At 37.3% G+C, this 19,947-nt stretch overlaps 1 protein-coding gene across 4 annotated transcripts in view; it reads left to right on the top strand.

The window, feature by feature from the left end:
* Positions 1–19,947, top strand: part of NFATC3 (nuclear factor of activated T cells 3) — a 101,892-nt gene that overhangs the window by 66,240 nt on the left and 15,705 nt on the right. For all 4 annotated transcript variants that reach the window (XM_054579290.1, XM_054579292.1, XM_054579291.1 and 1 more), the window contains exons 7-9: positions 346–401; positions 1,405–1,531; positions 6,400–7,404. In XM_054579290.1, coding sequence (XP_054435265.1) covers positions 346–401; positions 1,405–1,531; positions 6,400–7,404 — 1,188 coding nt within the window. The remainder of the gene's footprint in view (positions 1–345; positions 402–1,404; positions 1,532–6,399; positions 7,405–19,947) is intronic.

The raw sequence follows: 19,947 nt of genomic DNA, 5'->3' as shown, positions 1-19,947 counted from the left end.
GATACTGTAAGGAGACAGAGTTAATCTGTCACAAAGAGTTTTCCAGCAGCAGTTATTGTCCAAAGAGGAAATGGGTTACTTGGTAAGAGTAAATTTTCCATTACTTAAGGCATACTAGCAGAAGTTGGCCACCTCTTGGTGGAGATGTTCTCACAGGATTTTCAAATATCACTCAGTAGAATAAACTCAATGAGGCCTGCTAACCCGGCCATCCCAAGATATTTATGGATGTAAGTAAGAACAGATTCTCTTTGCCAGTAAATTTGTGATGCTAAATACATTAGATTTTGTTTATGTGCTTTGTGACTTGAATTCCTTTTAACTGTAAATTGTTTCTTTCACCAGATGGACGACCTCAGTGGGAGGTAGAAGGGAAAATAATCAGGGAAAAATGTCAAGGGGTAAGAAATTTACCTTATTTCTTTAAAAATATTTAAGAAGCTTAATGAGAAAATTAGACAATGCTGCTTGCTATGTAGATGAGTCTTTTATCTATTAATAGGAAAATAAAATATTTTGAAATTTAGATGTGAGATACTTTCTGACATTAAAATGAAAGTTTAGAAAAGATAATTGGTGTCTTTCTTCACCTTTTTTGTGTATAGGAAGGGCAAAATTAGAAATGAAAGATTATTAGAAGTTTCTCAGTAAAGTTATCATAATTTATTTCTCTGAATTCAGTGAAGAAACCAAACAAATTCAGTAAAGACCATATATAGTAGGCAAAAAATAGGAGGATGATAAGCCCTCGCTATTGCCAGCTGCTCAGCATCAAGCCATTCCTGATTCAACACAAACCTGTGGTGCCTTCCTGGTTGGAATAGAGACAGAGTCTTCTCTGGAAGAGAATACCACTTCCCACAGTTCTGTTCAGGCTTTGGAGAAATTATGTTAAGTACTGCATTTGGTTTGTAGCTAAGAGTTTTCACTCTACTTGTGTAAAATTATTTTTATATGGATATAAATTTTGTGTATTGCCAATTTAGAACATTTTGAATAAAAAATTTTAAGAAAACTAAACTATAATTTGGGAAATATGACAGTTGATTAAAAACCAGAATCGACTTCCAGTTAAGATATATAGTAACCTGTAATATTCATTTGAACAAAGTATTTCACTTCACAGTATATAAGACTTTTTGTTTCTGCTACAACAGGAAACCCAATTGAGTGAGTTAAAAGCAATTTTCCTTTTAATGGTTAACTTTAAAGAGCTTATCTCTTTAAAGTATCCGTAGACTGAAGTATCCATAGAATATATCTCCAGATAAATCAGTTGATGCGCATAATGATCTATGATGGAAGGGCCTGGGTATATCTAAGACTCATGCAGTGCTGAGTTGAGCAGGTGCATTTCATTTTTAGTTCTGAATGTAACACAATCTTGCTTTCCATGCTCCTTAGGCTCACATTGTCCTTGAAGTTCCTCCATATCATAACCCAGCAGTTACAGCTGCAGTGCAGGTGCACTTTTATCTTTGCAATGGCAAGAGGAAAAAAAGCCAGTCTCAACGTTTTACTTACACACCAGGTATGAGGAGTTGTGATGGTTTACTACAGACCATTCTTTCATAATGAATAAAAAGTTATTAAGTGAATCCTGTATTAGAATGTTCAAGGTAGGATGGTTTATAATCAGTAAAAATCCCTACATATGTCTAATCTCTAAAGTTTATGTTGACTTTAAATATTAGATGTGATATAGGTTGTTACTTTGTAGTCATTTGTTACAAGGAAATTAGAAATTTGAATATAGATTTGAAGTCTGTTTTTGAGAAGCTACCAAAAATCACCAGTACTGCAGGAAGGGCAGGTGTTTGTGAATATGTGTGAACTCCCCTTGTGCTTTTAGTACTGCAAGAAGTGAGCTTTAAGAAGGGCTAACATGATTAAATTTGTGTTTCAAAAATAATTTTTTTCTACAATATATAAATATATCAAATTAACATGTACATACACCTTAAACTAACACAATGTTGTATGTCATATATACTCAATACATTAAAAAGTTAAAAATATAATTATTTCTCCCATACTACTTCTGTCTCTGTAAGATGTCAGTGATCGGTGTTTTCAAATTACTAACTGTGGAGAGTGAGCTATATATAGGAAAGTCTCAGTGTTGAAAAGGTGATTTGCCCTGGTTGATGTGCCTCAGTAGATTGAGTGCTGGTCTGCGAACCAAAGGGTCACCAGTTCTATTCCCAGCCAGGTCCCCAGTTGGGGGTGTGCCAGAGACAACCAGTCAGTGTTTCTTTCACACACTGATGTTTCTTTCCCTCTTTCTCCCTCCCTCCCCCCTTCTCTGAAAATAAAATCTTTTTTTAAAAAAAGGGTGATTCAAATAGGTATTGTTTTTAATGTTCAAAGGACAGAGCAGTAAAGAAGATAAAAGATTATCAGGCTCCTGAGAAAGTTGGGAGGACATAGAATTTAAAATATAAAAGTTAGTATGAGCCTTAGATGGGAGAAAGAACAGAAAGGAAGATAAAGAAAAAGAACAAGCTGGATGTGCATTAGAAAAGTTTGTAGATACAGTATTGGAGAGTTTAGGGGGTTTCCATATGATAGCATTTTTTTTTTCTGTAAAAAATGATGTGAAGTCTCCTGTTGTGAGTAGAGTGGAGTGTGTTAATATGGCAGTTTGAAGAGTGTGGAGAAGTTTGATACAGTTGTTTTAAAGACAACAACTAATATCATACAGTCCAGGGGTCTTACCAGATGCCATTGACATAGGGAACTGTAATGTGTAACCTGAATAAGAAGGGAGAGGGCTTCTGGGAATGGATAGGGGGAGCAATAGTGTCAGCAGATTAGAGGTTTTGATTACTACCATCATAGTGGTAGTAATTGAACAGTAAACAGGAAAGAGAATGTAATAGTTTCATTATTAGCTCATGAACTGAGAGGACACTATAAAGGCAGTGTCCTAGCGGGCATTTCATGTAAGAATGAAAATCAGTGGGGCCCCAGAGTGCAGAGAGAATATTGGATTGGACTACAGCTGTCATCACTGGCCTTATGGTTAACAGAATACAAATCAAGTGGCATACTAACAGAAGGAAGAATGGACACACACAAAGTTGGAAAAATATTTTAAAACATCCCAATTTTTTCCATGTGAAACTATCATTCTGTCTTTCTAGATCCTTTTGACCCATCTATAGACACAACTCTTTAAAAACAGAAATGGAACAATACCATATATAATAATTTTGTAGCATGAGCATATTTATTTTTTCTCATCAGCAGATAGAATTCTACAGAGTTTTAATAGCTTCTCTGTATTCTAGTGTATGACTTTATGTTAGGGTTATTTTGTGTGTCTTATTAATTTGTATGAGTTCTTTATATTAAAGGTTTTAGTCTTTTATATTTGTGGGAAATAATTCCTATTAAAATTCTACCTAAAAATTTTAGGTAGTCATAAGTTTCTTGTTTTTTATTAATGAATTTTTCAGTATGTTACCTTTTCGGCAACCCCCCTAGCAATAGGGATCTGACCAATATCAGTGAGTGGAGAAATAATCATTAATTGCAAATGTCTGATTCTTTTAAATTTTTTATAATTAGAAATGCTATTTAGCATTATTTGTCCCACAATCAGTTTACTTTATAAAATGAAGATAATTAATAGAGCACAGAGCTCTTTCCTAGTGGTGCTGCATGAACTTCTTCCCAGCCACTGGCTCCAGAACTTTTGATGTAGGAGCCCCACCCTTATCCCAGCATCCCTGAAGTTGTTGAGGAGAATGTATCTCCCTCTGAAGCATAGCAGAAGTTTTTTGCACTGGAGGTATCATCAGAGTTCTGGTTTGGGAATAATGGAGATTATAAGGGCAGTATTAGAGCCAAACTTTTGTATGTAACACAGTATTTTGCCCGTGGGAAAATATATTCTGTGTTGTAAGTAGTTGACTGGACAGACTGACTTTTGGATTGTGGTGGTTTTGATTGAGAGAGAAAAAACTTGCCTTACAATCAGGATATCAGATCTCAGTTCTGCCCCAGACTGTACCCACTGATTAACCTCTCTATAAAATGAGAATGTAAAACCAAAGCAGTGGTTTTCAAATTTCTTAAATTATTTTATTCTTCAAGTAAATTCTTATGCAAAAAACCAATATATTAAAAAAAAAAAAAGACAAAAGCAAGTTAGTTTAGGTGCTCTGTTTACACTGGAAGAGGAAATTCAGAGAGTTCCTACTCTCTGGATTCTAGTCTTCTACATCCACCAGTTAAAGAAGAGCATGAGGCTTCTCATACTTTGGAAATCCCAACACCAGTGAACTTCTTTTTCCTGGATCACTTCATCCATCAACGTGCTAAATTTGAAAAAGTGCATATATAACACAAAAGGTAGAGTTAATGTGTTCTAAAACTCAACTCATTCTAGATATTGTAAGGTCTCTAAAACAGTATTTCCCTCCAAACTAGAATAAGTTATCGTAGATGAGCTTCCTTTTGGTCAGGTTGGAGTCTGAATCCCTTACAGATCAAAGAGGTACTTGGTTTGGCAGTGTGGAAATACACTTGATTTAGCAAAGCAGAATTCTCAGTATAGGTACTAAGATATGGGTCAGTAACATAGAAATAAGGTTTGGATCATGCAAAAAAAAAAATGTTATGCTGTAGTTTTCAATCCCTCTTCTTTTTTTTGATGCATGACAACCAACCATTTATATGACCAAGGGCCCCATCTGCTCAGGGATGAGAGTAGGCTTTCTTTCTATATTCTCCCTCCTTATGTAGAATTGTAATTTTGGGTATAGAATTTACTGTGGCTCTCCTGGGACCACAGTAGGAGTTGAAGTAGAAGAGGGGAAAAAATTCACGGGTCTAAGAAGAAAGTTCTAGTTCTGCCAAAATCAGAAGAAAAATAAGTACGTTAAGACATTAGAACCCTGACCAGGTGGCTCAGTTGGTTAGAACGTCATCCCACTCACCAAGAGTTAGCTGGTTCGATTCCTGGTCAGGGCACATACCTAGGTTGCGGGTTTGATCCCTGGTTGGGGTGCAAATGGGAGGCAACTGATAAATGCTTCTCTCACATCAGTGTTTCTTTCTTACTCTCTCTCCCTCCCCCTTTCTCTCTAAAATTGATAAACATATCCTCAGGTGAGGATTTTAAAAAAAAAAGAGAGAGGCCAGGAGCCAGAAGACACAGTGAACCATACTTGGAACACCTGAACAAGAATCAGAAACTGGTTGGAGGACTGGGTCAGGAATATGAGCATTGTGACAGAAGCAACAAGAAGATTGGGGATATACCTTTTTCTCTGCCCTTGGGGTTGTCAGCTCAGCAGTTGCCAAATTCAGAGGTTTAAGTGGATGAATGATGAGCCCATGCTGTACTTGCTAGGAAGCTAGACTAAAGTATGGAACCTAAATGCACCCCAAACAAGTTCTTTATTGGTTGCCTCTTATACAATAAAAAAAAAGTGATCAGGACAGTCTTAATTCACTTCCTCAGATTAAGGCCACACCTATGTGAAGATGCTTGTATTTGGCAAGGGTTTGGTGAATGGTCAGATGAGATTTTTACCTTACTATGGGTCTCACAGTTATTTTCTTTTGATGTAAAATGAATTACACATTTCGCGGACTCCCAACCACAGTTCAGAAACAGCATAGGTATTCATTGAAAAAAAATCCACGCGTAAGTGGACTTGCACAGTTCAAACCTGTGTTGTCCAAGGATCAAGTGTATTCCTATTATGTTGATAAGTAGTACAAATGTGGAAGGCACAAGGGGATGTGAATTCAGGAAAATTATTTTTAAATGAGTTATAACACTTCAATAGGAAGCTAAAGTAGATAATTTCTAGAAAAGTGGACTCAAGTGCTTGCAAAGAGAAACTATGAAATCAGTTGTCTTGACACACAATAAATTAATTGGTGGTTCTTTTCTGTTTTGATGTACATATTAAACAAAATAAGCAAAATGTATTGATTCCCACTTTGAATAGTCCCTTCATTGGGTAGACTCATCATAAAATATGAATCTGCCCTTTTTTTTTTTTTTAACTTGATAAGGGATAATAGCTGGTATTCATAGCCTCTGTTTTGGTTGATAGAATGATAAAGTGGAAATCTTCATTGATACTACAGTATACTGCAATGCCTAAAAGCATGGCCTTTGTTGTTTTTTTTTAACTTGACTACTTTGGAGCAAGAACCACTCCCTGTTGTCTTACACTTGTTGACTTCACATATTTTATATTATCTGCCTTCTCTAAAGGCATTTGAGGGTTTGTTTGTTTTTGCACTCTCTCTCCATTGTTTCAGGTAGTCTGTGACTTGGATTTGTGCTATAGTTGTGTAGCCTAGAATGAAGGCCTTTCATAATTTTTTTTGTATTATGTAATGGCATTTGCTTTAATCTTTTTTTTTTTCCAGTTTTGATGAAGCAAGAACACAGAGAGGAAATTGACTTGGCTTCAGTTCCATCATTGCCTGTGCCTCATCCTACCCAGATCCAGAGGCCTTCCTCAGATACAGGACACATATGTGACAGTGTACTGTCAGCACAGAGAAGCTTGGTTTGTCCCATCCAGCAAACATATGCATCCATGGTAACCTCATCTCATCTGTCACAGCTGCAGTGTAGGGATGAGAGTTCTGGTAAAGAACAGCATATGATACCTTCTTCAGTCTTGCACCAGCCTTTTCAAGTCACACCAACACCTCCTGTAGGATCTTCCTATGAGCCTATGCAAACTAATGTGTACAATGGACCAACTTGTCTTCCTATTAATGCTGCCTCTAGTCAAGAATTTGTTCCAGTTTTGTTTCAGCAAGATGAAGCTCTTCCTAGTTTAATAAATCTTGGCTGCCAACCACCATCATCCATACCTTTTCATTCTTCAAATTCAGCCTCTACAGGACATATCTTAACCCATATACCTCATTCTGTGCATACCCTGCCTCATCTGCAGTCAGTGGAATACCATTGCTCAAACACAGGACAAAGATCTCTCTCTTCTCCAGTGGCTGACCAGGTCACAGGTCAGCCTTCCCCTCAGTTACAATCCATTACATTTGGTTCTTCACAATTAGGGTCTGCTACAGCAGTTTCCCCAGCAGCTTCTCATCCCCTGGCCAGTTCACCGCTTTCTGGACCTCCATCTCCTCAGCTACAGCCTATGCCTTACCAATCTCCTAGCTCAGGAACCGCCTCATCACCAACTCTAGCCACCAGAATGCACTCTGGACAGCATTCAACTCAAGCACAAAGTACAGGTCAGGGAGGTCTTTCTGCACCTTCATCCTTACTGTGTCACAATTTGTGTGATCCAGCTTCATTTTCATCTGACAAAGCAACTGTGAACATTAAACCTGAACCTGAAGAGCAGGAACCTAACTTTTCAACAATTGGTCTACAGGACATCACTTTAGATGATGGTAAGTTCATCTTTAGGTTCTTGAAGCATTGAAATCCAGGAACTTCCTTCTCTAAGAGCCCTGAGAAAGCTACCATAGATTGCCTATTGGTGTATGGTTGGGCTTTTTAGTAAGTTGTTGCTAGAGATATGTTGATACATTATTTTGAGAATAGACATGAAAATCTATGCTGTAGACTTTTTTTTTTTTTACCACTGATACCTGTTGCAAAGTGTGAGAACTTGAGTGATAATCTACTGCCCATTTTTGATGGAACTGAAGACGTGATTTGCTGGGCATCTTTTCTTCCAGAACATACAGTAAGGTCACAGTGTCCAGAGAGTGTTAATTTAGTGAACATTGCAGAATGCTATCCATATGCAGGGCAGAGTTAGATGCTGGGAATACTAGGACTGTATCAAGATAGAATTCCTGTCCTTGAGGAGACTCAGTACAAGTAAAGAACCTGCTCCTTTGTGGCACTTCTAGCTTGCTGAGTCAGATAGTGGAGATTGTACAAGATTGGACTGGTTTGTTGCTGCTGGTACAGCTGTTGGCACCAAAGTATAAAGCTCTTTATATAAATACAGCAAGTTGTTACATAGACCTCTGTTGGTTTGTTTGTTTTTTTTTTTTAATAAAATCAATAGGTTGGGGGACAAACTCTGGAATATTAGTTATTTCAACAATTGAAAATTCCCCCAAATAGAATTTTCAGGTAGTAATTTTAGGGCTTATTCTTGGTTTATTCATCATTTATATCGTAGTAAAATTTTTTCTAAATAGGAATTCAGTAATGAAAGCTACCTATAAGTATTACCTGATAGGAAAATTCTAAAGATTCTGATATGTGGATGCAGAGTTTTCTCTCGTTTTCTGTTAATCTGTAGAAAAGTAATTTTAGCTCAGTCATCTCTTTGACACATCTAGAAAGGCTGAGTTTACTACTTAGTTGCAGAACATATTAAATCTCAAATTCCAAGTGTATGGGGAAAGGAAGGTAAATAAAATATGTCACTGCCCCCTCCCAGGTCTTTATCATCAGATCAGTACAGGACTACCAATACAGTGGGTCTGAGTCACTTATCACCAAAATATAAGGGAAGCACTTTAGGACATCAGAGAAAAGTGACAGATTCCATAAGGGTTCAGCAAGTTTTCCTTGAGATGACTTTTAATCTTGGAGGATCAGTTTATATTTTCAGTAAATGAGAATCAGAGAGCAAATAACGTTTCTGGGAAAGCTTGATTGTCTATGGCTAGATGGCAAAAAGCATAGTAAAGGATGGCTTTTAAAGCCATAAGGGGATGATATGTTAGGTCAATTGTGTGTAAAAGAAGGTATTTGTATAAACCGAGGCAACACCTACAATTTATATAAGATTTTCCTACTCCTTATGTAATGTAATCTTTACTGATCCTTTATTTCTGAGATAGTGACTTTTTAAAAAAAATTTTAAATTTATTAATTTGAGATGGGGGAGGGAAGAAAAAGAGAAACAATGATTTGTCGTTCCACTTATTGATGGGTTCATTGGTTGCTTCTTGTATGTGCCCTGACTGGGGATTGAACCTGCAACCTTCAGACAACGCTCTAACTGACTGATCTACCTGGCCAGGGCAGATAATGACTTTTAAAGAGTTGGACTTTTTGAAGGTCACACAACTGGTATCTAGAGCTGAGATTGGAATTAGAGCTCTTCAGTCTAGTTTTTTTCTTGGAGCACTAGAGCTGCCTCCCAGCAGCAGCATGCGTGGTGGTTAGAACTCTCTGCTAAAGGGGATCCCTCAAGCTTTTTTTAATTCCTAGAAATTAGTGGAACATTCTCTGTGAATGTGTGTGTAGAATTTCACTGCTTGAACACATGTTCACAACTGCATCTGGTCTGTCACACTGATATTGGTAGTAATTGAGGGCTCTGGTATTGTGTTCTCTTTATGCACAGCTGGCCAAAGTGTTAATGCTTCCTTAATGATTAACACCAGGTAGAGAAGAGGCTACTACTTTAATGCAAAACAGATTTTAAATAAATAAAGGCTTTTCCAAATATACACAGGCTTTTAAAATGTTACCTATGTGTTCCTTTGGCAGTTTTAGACTAACTAGTCATAGTGCTTTTAAGGTTTATATTTAGAATTTTAATCCCTGAAACAAAAGGTGAGACCTTGAATGATAACCTACCACCCATTTGTGATGAAACAGAAGTCATGAGATATATTGAGCACGTTTCAAAGGTATTCTAGCTCATTTTCTTTCCAAATGAAGGCTTTTTTTTCTAAAAAGAGACCAAAGTTGAAACCTGCTTTTTCTAATTTATCACAGATTGAATGATTTTGGAGAGGTGGGGGCAGGGGCAGCAAGTTGAAACTTCTACAGAGGTTTTGCGAAAGTTTTATTTCACCTTTTGAATATGTGAATATGTGTTGCAGAAACAGTCTGGAAAGAAGAGGTCTCTGAGAGCAAGTATAAAAGTGATTTCATTTTTGCTCCATTCATTGTCTAGGACACATGATCAAGAAAAGTTCCCAGATTGTAGCCCACAGAAAACAAGGATTGGCTATTGAATTCCCTCATTGCTACCTATCAGGAGACTTGATAGAAGTTCAGTAGTGCTAGTGGTCATTAAAGAAGGGGGGAAAAACTAAAATGTACTCCAGAGCACCTCAGATTATTGGATGTATAATTTTTACAAGTTGCATTTTTGATGCCAAACTTGAACTCTCAGATGAATTTTTAATATTTGTCAACTGACTCATTGGTTGTGTTTTTTGGATTTGCCTTTGAAGGTAAAATTCTAGATGCTGAGAAAATCCTATAGTTATGCAAAGTTTTAATGTAAATTCATTTAAAAAACCAACATATCTCATAGGTCTTGAACTCCATACTATTTAAATGTCTCCTTTCTGGCTAGCTTTAAAAGTAAACCATTAAGCATGCCAAAAAGGATTAGAAGCACTGTTGACATAAGAAATGTCCAAACCTGTAGAGTTTTTTTATGAGTTTATTGGAGCCAGACTGACAACATAGGCCAAGAAGCAAGATCTCAAATGGCCTCAAGAATAACAGTTTTGCAGCTTCTTTTATGCATTTGAAATTAAGGAGAGAAGTTCATGGAAGATTGGAGAAAGCAAGGCAAAGATTGGAATACAGGAGAGTTTACAAAATTACATGCTCTCTTGGGGGTTATCCCCTTTCAGGGATATGACTGCTGATATTTCAAAGGTGTGTTTCCCTACATGTACAAGAATGATGAACAGGGCTGGCTTAAAACCTTGCACTAAAGGAGTTACAGGCCCGGGGTATGATTACCCACCATGACCTGCCCAGTTAGGAATTTATGATCAGATCAGCCTGTGAAGTCAGTTTCCATAGAATTCTCTTTTCATTTTGTCCATAACTCTTAAAGCTAGCCTGAGCTCAAGTTTTATTTTGAACTTTTCTATATTGTGTTAAGTATTAAGTACAAAGTAGTATCTACGCTACAAGAGGACACAAATAATTTTTTACAAATTTGTGCTATCCTATTTTAATATATTTATCATCTAATCCTTATAACTTCTTTTAATCCTGTTACTATTTTATGTTGTTTAACCCCCCTTTTTTTAAAATCAGGTTAAAGATTAAAACACAGATAAAATATCCTTTTTATTTTTGAAGTTTTTAAGTAAGAAAGAGTTTGTCAGGAATCATTCAAGTATTACCTGGCTGTTAGTTTTAGAAATGTGAACATTACCATCTTAATTTTTTATTGTAAATTCAATGAGATTTAACAGAGAAGCTACTAGTGCACCTCAGCCCAGAAATTCAAGACTTAAGTAGAGTTGGAAATACCCTAATAACAGTTCACTCATTTTATAAAGATTTTGAGTTTTATAGAACCTAATTATGCATTCAGGGTAACACACTGAGTTAATAGCAGAGTAAAGACTAGTTCTCAAGGCTCCTAATTCCTAATTGAGTACCCTAGGAGTCTTTCCAGTATCTGCAGTCATGTTTCTCATCAACCTACACGTTGAGACTGCAAGTAGAGCAAGTAGAATAGGTGAAAGAAGTGGCATTTTGTCCATAGAACCTTGGTTTGTGAGAGGAGTCAGGGCAATCTTAAGTTTATTAGAGTCTCAGTATAAATGAAATTTTAAAGTTCTCCTTTCTCCTATGTCACATCGAAGTTCATACTCGGGAGTCCCTAGTGATACTATATTCCTGTGTGTCTCTTCCTCGCCAGCTTCTTTGGAACATGTAGAGCCTTTTGAGTTCCAGCTGCCTTTGTTTTATGTGGACTCTGATGCCTCTGGATTCCTGTAGAACAAATCTAATCCTCCTCCTGTAATAGCCTTTCACATGTGTGAAATCTTGATCTCTTTCCCAGTCTTAAAAACACTCTAGCAACTGCACCCTTCCTTTACCCTCACCAACATGGTAGTTCCCCTCTGCTTGAACACCAGTGTTTTGTTTTAGTTCCTTTTCATAGTGCAGTATTGGAAGGGAATACACTCTTGCCAGCCCAGAGAGGATTGGGACTGTCGTCTTCATTGTGCAGAAGGTTTTCTTAGCTTGTGCAAGGGATTTTCTTAGCTCCATCTTGCTGTAGATTTCGTGAGTCATAAGTGTGACTAAATCACATGCCCCTGCTCCCTCCCAGCCCCCGTTTACTGCCTTGGCTTTTTGATATGTTGCTTTTGGAACCCAAAATTAAACATTACAACTATCCTTGTTCAGTTTCATTGAGGTGATTTTGGCCCCTCCTAATCAACCTTCCAAGCTCAGAAGAGTCCCAGAAGCATTTCCATGTTCCAGAGTAGTTTGGCTTCCTCCTCAGGAGGATTCCTTGGAGTAACAACAACAGCAAAATACTAACCCTTACCAACCCATGTTCTCTTTCAAGCAGTCCCCTTGTAAGCCTGTAATGTCTACTTTTTCCTACCATTGAGGGCATTGTTTAAAACAATTTTGCTATTTTCTTTGCTAGCTAGATGTAGTATTGGCCTTGCTTGAAGTGTGTTCTACATCTATAAAATTATCAGTGACTTTTTACTCATATGTTACAGTTTGTATTCCTGGAGCTGTAATTTTTCCTAAACATTTCTGTGCTTCATAGTGGGTTTGTCCCAGTTTTTTTAGTCAAATGATATGACTGTACATTAAAACAGTACAGAAATAGAGTAATTGTCATGGCTGTATTTTAAGCATTTTAATTAAGATTACAGTATTGTTAAATTTGACTGTATTAGACCTTTAAATACAGGCCCATTTGACTTGTGATTGAGCTAACTGCATCCAGTTACAACTTTCCATTAGAGTCCCTCAGTTTCCACTTGTCCTGCTTTGTTCAAAAACTAACAGCCGCAGCTGCAGCTCTTCAGCAGAGAAGAGAGTACATGTTAAATATAGCCTGACCTGCTGCTGTGGTGAAAACTGACACTGCCACTTGCAGGCTGTGTGCAGTAACATGCTGATCCTGAATGTAGGGCAATTGCTAATTTGACTCTAAACAGGGACTCTAGATGTGACCTCAGCTGCTGCAGTTCTGTATGTAGGTGACAAGAAGAGCCTGCTTTCATGTAGCAAGGGCATGTTAAACACAAGATTCAGGTGGTTATCCTGGATTGGGGGAAGCAGGAGGCTGGTATGGTGGAGCAGAGAGGTAAATTGTCAATGTTCTGTTTCACCTGTAGGATACTCATTTCACTGGTGTTTATTGTATTTAAATAAACAAAACAAAAGAAAGCCCTGCATAGTCAATGATAAGAGTGTGTCACAAATGAGGTATTATAATTAATCAGTAAGGGTCCCTGGGCTGGAGGGAGGTAAATAATACTGAACTTTCTCCTTTAAATGGAACTCTCTGTAACTCATGAATCCTCCTCTTGGGAAGCATGCGTGTACCATTTAGCCTCAAACATATTTATGGTTTATAATTCCAGAGACAGACATAAGTAATGTCTTTATAGGTTTTAGATTGTCTCTCATGTAGAATGGACAATGATAGGAATTCAAGACCTTACACATGACCACTCTTGGACATACACGTATATAATATGAAAATTTTAAAAAAGAAAAGAATATTTGATTTTCAGACTCATAACCTGGGAAAAGTCTAAGAGAGGCTACCATTAAATAACCAGCACATCAAAAGTCTTCCAAATAAGTTCACTTCAAAAGTATATTTAAAAATAATGAATGAATTGTGGTTACTCTTTTTTGATAATGAAACTTTTTTTTTTAGCACTGTACTAGATATTTTGCCAGTAGCTCATTAATTTTTCCCTACTATCTTTAAAAAGTGAATTATTAGCTTTATTTTTTAGAGACGAGGCTCAGAGAGCTGAAATACTTTCTTGGTATTCTATGGCCACAAACACAGGGACTGGCATTTGAATCCAGGTCTCTCTGAAATTTAGATTGTGTCACATGTGTTTAGTAGTTTCTGAAATAGCTGTAATTGATTATATAATCTCACCTCTATAAAGAAAATAAACAGTCTTTATATTTGTCTGCCATGTATAAGATACAAAATCAGTGTCTAAAGAGTATTTTATTTTAAAATTCATACCTGTTTTTTGAGTTCCTTTGAAGATGGATCATTCACAGGGACAAAAATATATTAAAGAGTTTATTTATTTGTAGAGAGAGGGGAAGGGAGGAAGAAAGACAGGGAGAGAAACAACGATGTGTGAGAGAAACATTGATCAGTTGCCTCTTGCATGCATCCCAATCAGGGACTGGCCTGTGACCCAGGCATGTGCCCTGACCAGAAATGGAACCAGCGACCTTTTGCTTTGCAGGATGCTGCTCAACCAACTGAGCCATGCTGGTCAGGGTGGGAGAAAAATACTTAATGAGAAATAAACAATTTTAGCCTTATCAGTTAAGCTTTTGTAGTTGTGTGGCAATTCTCTGGCTTTGCATTGCAAGATTAAATCTTGCCAGGGATCTTAGCATTTGATAAAACTTAGGTAGATATATATAAATAGCTCTTTTCTGTTTGAAGATATCTGACTTTTTTTACATTTATAAAGCCTACCATTAGCCTGTATCTGGACAGGAGGAAAAGTATGAAACTTAATTCTGGTAGAGGCTAGAGAAGGGTTGAAAGTGATGGTTAAAGGCATTCTAGCTTTATATCTTATAAGAATGTGGAACAAATTAAGTCCCTTATAATCATCTTGTGTATTTAAAAACATCTGTAGCCCTAGCTGGTGTGGCTCAGGGAATCGAGTGCTGGCCTGCGAAATGAAAGGTCGTTAGTTTTTTCCCCCGGTCATGACACTTTCCTGGGTTGTGGGCCAGATCCAGTTGGGGGTGTACAGGAGGCAGCTGATCAGTGTATCTCACACACATCGCTATTTGTCTGTCTTTCTCTCTTTCTTCCCTTCTCTCTAAATATAGGTAAGTAAAACCTTTCCTTAAAAAGCATCTATAGATTACTCCATGTAGAATGGGAGTTTTTTAAATTTTATTTTATTTGGGGTTTTTTAAAAAGTCATGCATTCATGTGTTGAAAATACTGAAGGTACCCAGTTGATGTCTATATGGGCACTTGGAGTTACCAGTTAGTTTCTTGGCTGCCAGTCCATAGCTATTTTATGCATTTATAGCAGTTTGGGGGTTTTTTCCCCTTATTTTTACTAGTATATTATGTATACTATTATGTATTTTGCTTTTTCCATATATTCAATCTTGGAAATATTCTTTTTTTTTTCTTCAAGATTTTATTTACTTTTAGAGAGAGGAGGAGGGAAGGAGAAAAAGAGGAAGAGAAACATTGATGTGCAAGAGACAGATCGATCAGTTAGTTGCCTCTCGCACACCTCCAACTGGGAATAGAACTGGCAACCTTTGGGTTCACAGAGAGTTGCTCAGCTCACTAAACTGCATCAGTTGGAGCAGTCTTGGAAATTTCCTTGTACCATAAATGAACTTCCTTGAAAAACTTAAAGAAAATGATACTTATCCTAAATGGGTATAAACTGTTATGTCGATGTGGTTTTGATTTGTATTTCCCTAATGACTAATTATGTTAGGCATCTTTACTTGAGTTTATTTGGTCAGTAAGTATATCTTCTCTGGAGAAATGTCTAGTCAAATTTTTTGCCAACTTTTTGCCCATTTTTTGGCTGAATTTTTGTTATTAAGTTGGAGTTTTCTATATATTCTAGATATTAATCCCATATGAGATACACTATTTGCAAATATTTTCTCCCATTATGTGGGTTGTCTTTTCACTGACTTGATAGTGTTCTTTGATGTTTTTAACTTTGATGGAAGTTCAGTTTATCTGTTTTTTCTTTCTTTTTTAATATATATTTTATTGATTATGCTATTACAGTTGTCCCATTTTTTTTCTCCCCTTTATTCGCCTCTACCCTGCACCGCCTCCCCACCAACATCCCTTCCCCCCTTAGTTCATGTCCATGGATCATACATATAAGTTCTTTTGCTTCTCCATTTCCTATACTATTCTTAACGTCCCCCTGCGTATTTTGTATCTATTCCCTGTACCTTTTCCCTCATTCTCCCCCTCCCCTCTGATCTCCATTTCTGTGATTCTGTTCCCGTTCTAGTTGTTTGCTTAGTTTGTTTTTGTTTTTGTTTTCTATTAGGTTCAGTTGTTGATAGTTGTGAGTTTGTTGTCATTTTACTGTTCATAGTTTTTTATCTTTTTCTAAGATAAGTCCCTTTGACCTTTCATAATAAGGGCTTGGTGATGATGAATTCCTTTAACTTTACCTTTTCTGGGAAGCTCTTTATATGCCCTTCCAGTCTATATGATAGCTTTGCTGGATAGAGTAATCTTGGATGTAGGTCCTTGCCTTTCATGACTTTGAATACTTCTTTCTAGCCCCTTATTGCCTTCAAGGTTTCTTTTGAAAAATCAGTTGACAGTTTTATGGGAACACTTTGTAGGTAACTGTCTCCTTTTCTCTTGCTGCTTTTGAGATTCTCTCCTTATCTTTAATCTTGGGTAACTTAATTATAATGTGCCTTGGTGTGTGCTTCCCAGGGTCCCACTTCTTTGGGACACTCTGAGCTTCCTGGATCTCCTGGAAGTCTGTTTCCTTGGCCTTATTGGGGAAGTTCTCCTTCATTATTTTTTCAAATAAGTTTTTAATTTCTTGCTCTTCCTCTTCTCCTCTGGCATTCCTATGATTTAGATGTCGGAACGTTTCAAGTTGTCCTAGAGGCTTCTAAGCCTCTCCTCATTTTTTTTGAATTCTTATTTCTTCACTCTCTTCTGGTTGAATGTTTATCTGTTCCTTCTGCTCCCAATTGTTGGTTTGAGTCCTGGTTTCCCTCCCTTTACTGTTGGTTCCCTGTGTATTTTTTTTATTTCACTTTGCATAGCCTTCACTTTTTCCTCCATTTTGTGATCATACTCAACTATTTCTGTAAGCATCCTGATTACCAGTGTTTTGAACTGTGCATTTGATAGGCAGGCTGGCTGTTCATCGCTTAGGTCTATTTTTGGAGCTTTGATCGTTCTTTCATTTGGCTCATATTTCTTTGTCTCAGCGCACCTATTACCTTGGAAGGGGCAGAGCCTTAGGTATTTGCCAGGTAGGGGTGACCCAGGTCTCTATGTTGTGATGCTGTCTGTGGGAGAGGGGTCCGAGAGGGAACAATGCTGTTGATCAGCTCTCAGTCACTTCCCACACTATCCATGAGCAAATTGGGCTCTTCAGGTGCTGATTCCTGGGTGGGTGGGTTTGTATACTTTCTAGGACCCTGTGGGTCTCTCCAACAAAACCCTCCTGGGACTCTAGGAGGTTCTCCCTCTGCCACATCCCCCACAGGTTTTTACAGCCAGAGGTTTTAAGGCTTGCTTTCCCACTCTGGAATCCTGGGTTGCACTGTCTGTCTCACTCTGCAGCTCTTCCTCCTGGTTTATCTGTATGCAAATATGGGACCACCTCACACACCTGGTCCTCCAGCCACCACCTTGCCGCCCATCCTCTTTGGCCTGGCTGCCCATCTTGACCCCGCCTCCCAACCTGGATGAATGTTTCTTTTTAAATCCTTGGTTGTTGGACTTCAAATACAGTTCAATTTTCTGGCAGTTCTGGTTTGTTGTGGGTTTTGTTTTTTTTAATTTGTTGTTGTCCTTTTTTTTAGTTGTACGAGGAGGCATAGTGTATCTACCTACATCTCCATCTTGGCCAGATGTTTTTTCTTTCACTGCCTGTGTTTTTAGTGATATACTTAAGTCATTGTTAATCTAAGGTCATGAATATTTGCTTTATGCTTTCTTCTATCAGTTTTATAATTTTAGCTCTTATATTTAGGTCTTTAATCGATTTTGAGTTAACTTTATATATGGAGTGCAACATTATTTTTTTGCGTGAGGATAGCCAGTTTTCTCTATACCATCTGTTGAAGACTACCTTTTCCCTCATTGCTGGTCTTAGAACCCTTGTTGGAAAATGAATTGGCCATATATATATTCTAAGGTTTTGTTTCTGGGCTCTTTATTCTATTTCTTTGGTCTGTGTGTCTTTATGCCAGTGTTACACTGTTTTGATTACTGTAGTTTTGTAGTGAGTTTTGATATCAGGAGGTGTGAGTTCTCCATCTTTTTTCTCCTTTTCCAAGACTCTTTTGGCTCTTCGGGGCTCTGAGATTCCATTTGAATTTCAGGATCAGTTTTTCTGTTGTACATTGCTTTGGGTAGTAATATCATCTTAACAATATTAAGTCTTCCAATCCATGGACATTGTATGTTTTTCATTTATTTTGTTCTTTAATGTACTTTTTTTTAGCAATGTGTAGTTTTCAGTGTACAAATTGTTCGCCTCCTTAGTTAATCCTTTTACTCGTTTAATGCTACTGTAAAAGGGAATTGATTTTTAAATTTATTTTTTTGGATTGTTCCTTGAAAGTATATAAAATATAACTGAATTTTGTGTGTTGATTTTATCTAATAACTGCTGACTTTATTAATGCTAACATTTTTTGTATGTGGATTCTTTAGAGCTTTCTGTGTGTAAGATCATGTCATTTGTGAATAGAGATCATTTTCCCTCTTCCTTTCTAATTAGGATGCATTTTCTTTTTTTCCTCTTTTTTTTTAATTGGCACTAATTATAGATGTCCCTATTAACTCCCCCCCGCCCCCAGCCCACCTCCACCCAGCCCACCTCACTTTTCCTCTGGCCATCACCATACTGTTCTCTCTGTCTATGAGCTGTATGTTCTTTGGCTAATCCCTTCATCTTTTTTAATCCTGTCCCCTTCTCCTTCCTCCTGTCTGACTTTTATCAGCCTGTTCTATACATCTATGACTGTGTTTCTATTTTGTTAATTTATTAGATTCCACATGTAAGTGAGATCATATGGTGCTTGTGTTTCTCTGGCTAGCTTATTTAACTTAGCATAATAATCTCCAGATCCATTTATGCTGTCACAAAAGGTAAGATTTTCTTCTTTTTCACAGCCGTGTAGTATTCCACTGTGTAAATGTACCCCAACGTTTTTATCCACTTGTCTACTGATGGGCACTTGGGCTGTTTCCAGATCTTTGTTATTATAAATAACGCTGCTTTGAACATAGGGTGCATATATTCTTTTGAATTGTTTCTGGATTCTTAGGATGTATTCCCAGCAGTGGAGTCTCTGAGTCAAAAGACGGTTTCATTTTTAATTTATGGAGAGACTCCCATACTGTTTTCCACAGTGGCTGCACCAGCCTGCCTTCCCACCAACAGTGCATGAGGGTTCCCTTTTCTCCACATCCTCGTCAGCACTTGTTTGTTGATTTATTGAGAGTAGCCATTCTTGCAGGTGTGAGGCAATATCTCATCATGGTTTTAATTTGCATTTCTCTTATGATTAGTGAGGCTGAGAGTTTTTTCATATCTATTGGTCATCTGTATGTCCTTGTTGGAGAAGTGTCTATTCAGGCCCTTTGCTCTTTCTGATTGGATTTTTTGGGGTTTTTTGGTGTTGAGTTGTGTAAGTCCTTTATATATTTTGGAAATTAACTCATTATTATATATATCATTGATAAATATGGTCTCCCATACAGTGGGTTCCCTTTTCATTTTGTTGATGGTTTCTTTTGCTGTGCAGAAGCTTTTTAGTTTAATGTAATTATATTTGGGTTTTTCCCCCCTTTATTTCTCTTGCCCTAGGAGACATATTGGCAAAAATACTGCTATGAGAGATGTCTGATATTTTACTGCCTATGTTTTCTTCTAGGATTTTTATGGTTTAATGACTTACATTTAAGTCTTTTATCCATTTTGAGATTATTCTTATGTATGGTGTAAGTTGGTGGTCTAGTTTCATTTTTTTGCATGTACCTGTCCAGTTTTACAACACCCTTTATTGAAGAGACTGTCTTTACTCCATTGTATGCTCTTGTGTCCTTGGTCAAATATTATTTGATCATATAGGTGTGGGGTTATTTCTGGGCTCACTGTTCTGTTCCATTGATCCATATGCCTGTTCTTACGCTAGTACCAGGCTGTTTTAATTATAGTGGCCTTGTAGTATATTTTGATAATCAGGTATTGTGATTCCTCCAACTTTGTTCTTCTTTCTCAAGATTGCTGTGGCTATTCGGG

This window comes from Pteronotus mesoamericanus, unplaced genomic scaffold (genome assembly GCF_021234165.1).
Source record: "Pteronotus mesoamericanus isolate MK-2021 breed Mesoamerican mustached bat unplaced genomic scaffold, CSHL_Meso_final contig_52, whole genome shotgun sequence".
In the NCBI taxonomy this organism is placed as follows: Eukaryota; Metazoa; Chordata; class Mammalia; order Chiroptera; family Mormoopidae; genus Pteronotus; species Pteronotus mesoamericanus.
Note: the sequence above shows the minus strand (reverse complement) of the source record. Positions and strands in the feature narration are given on the sequence as shown.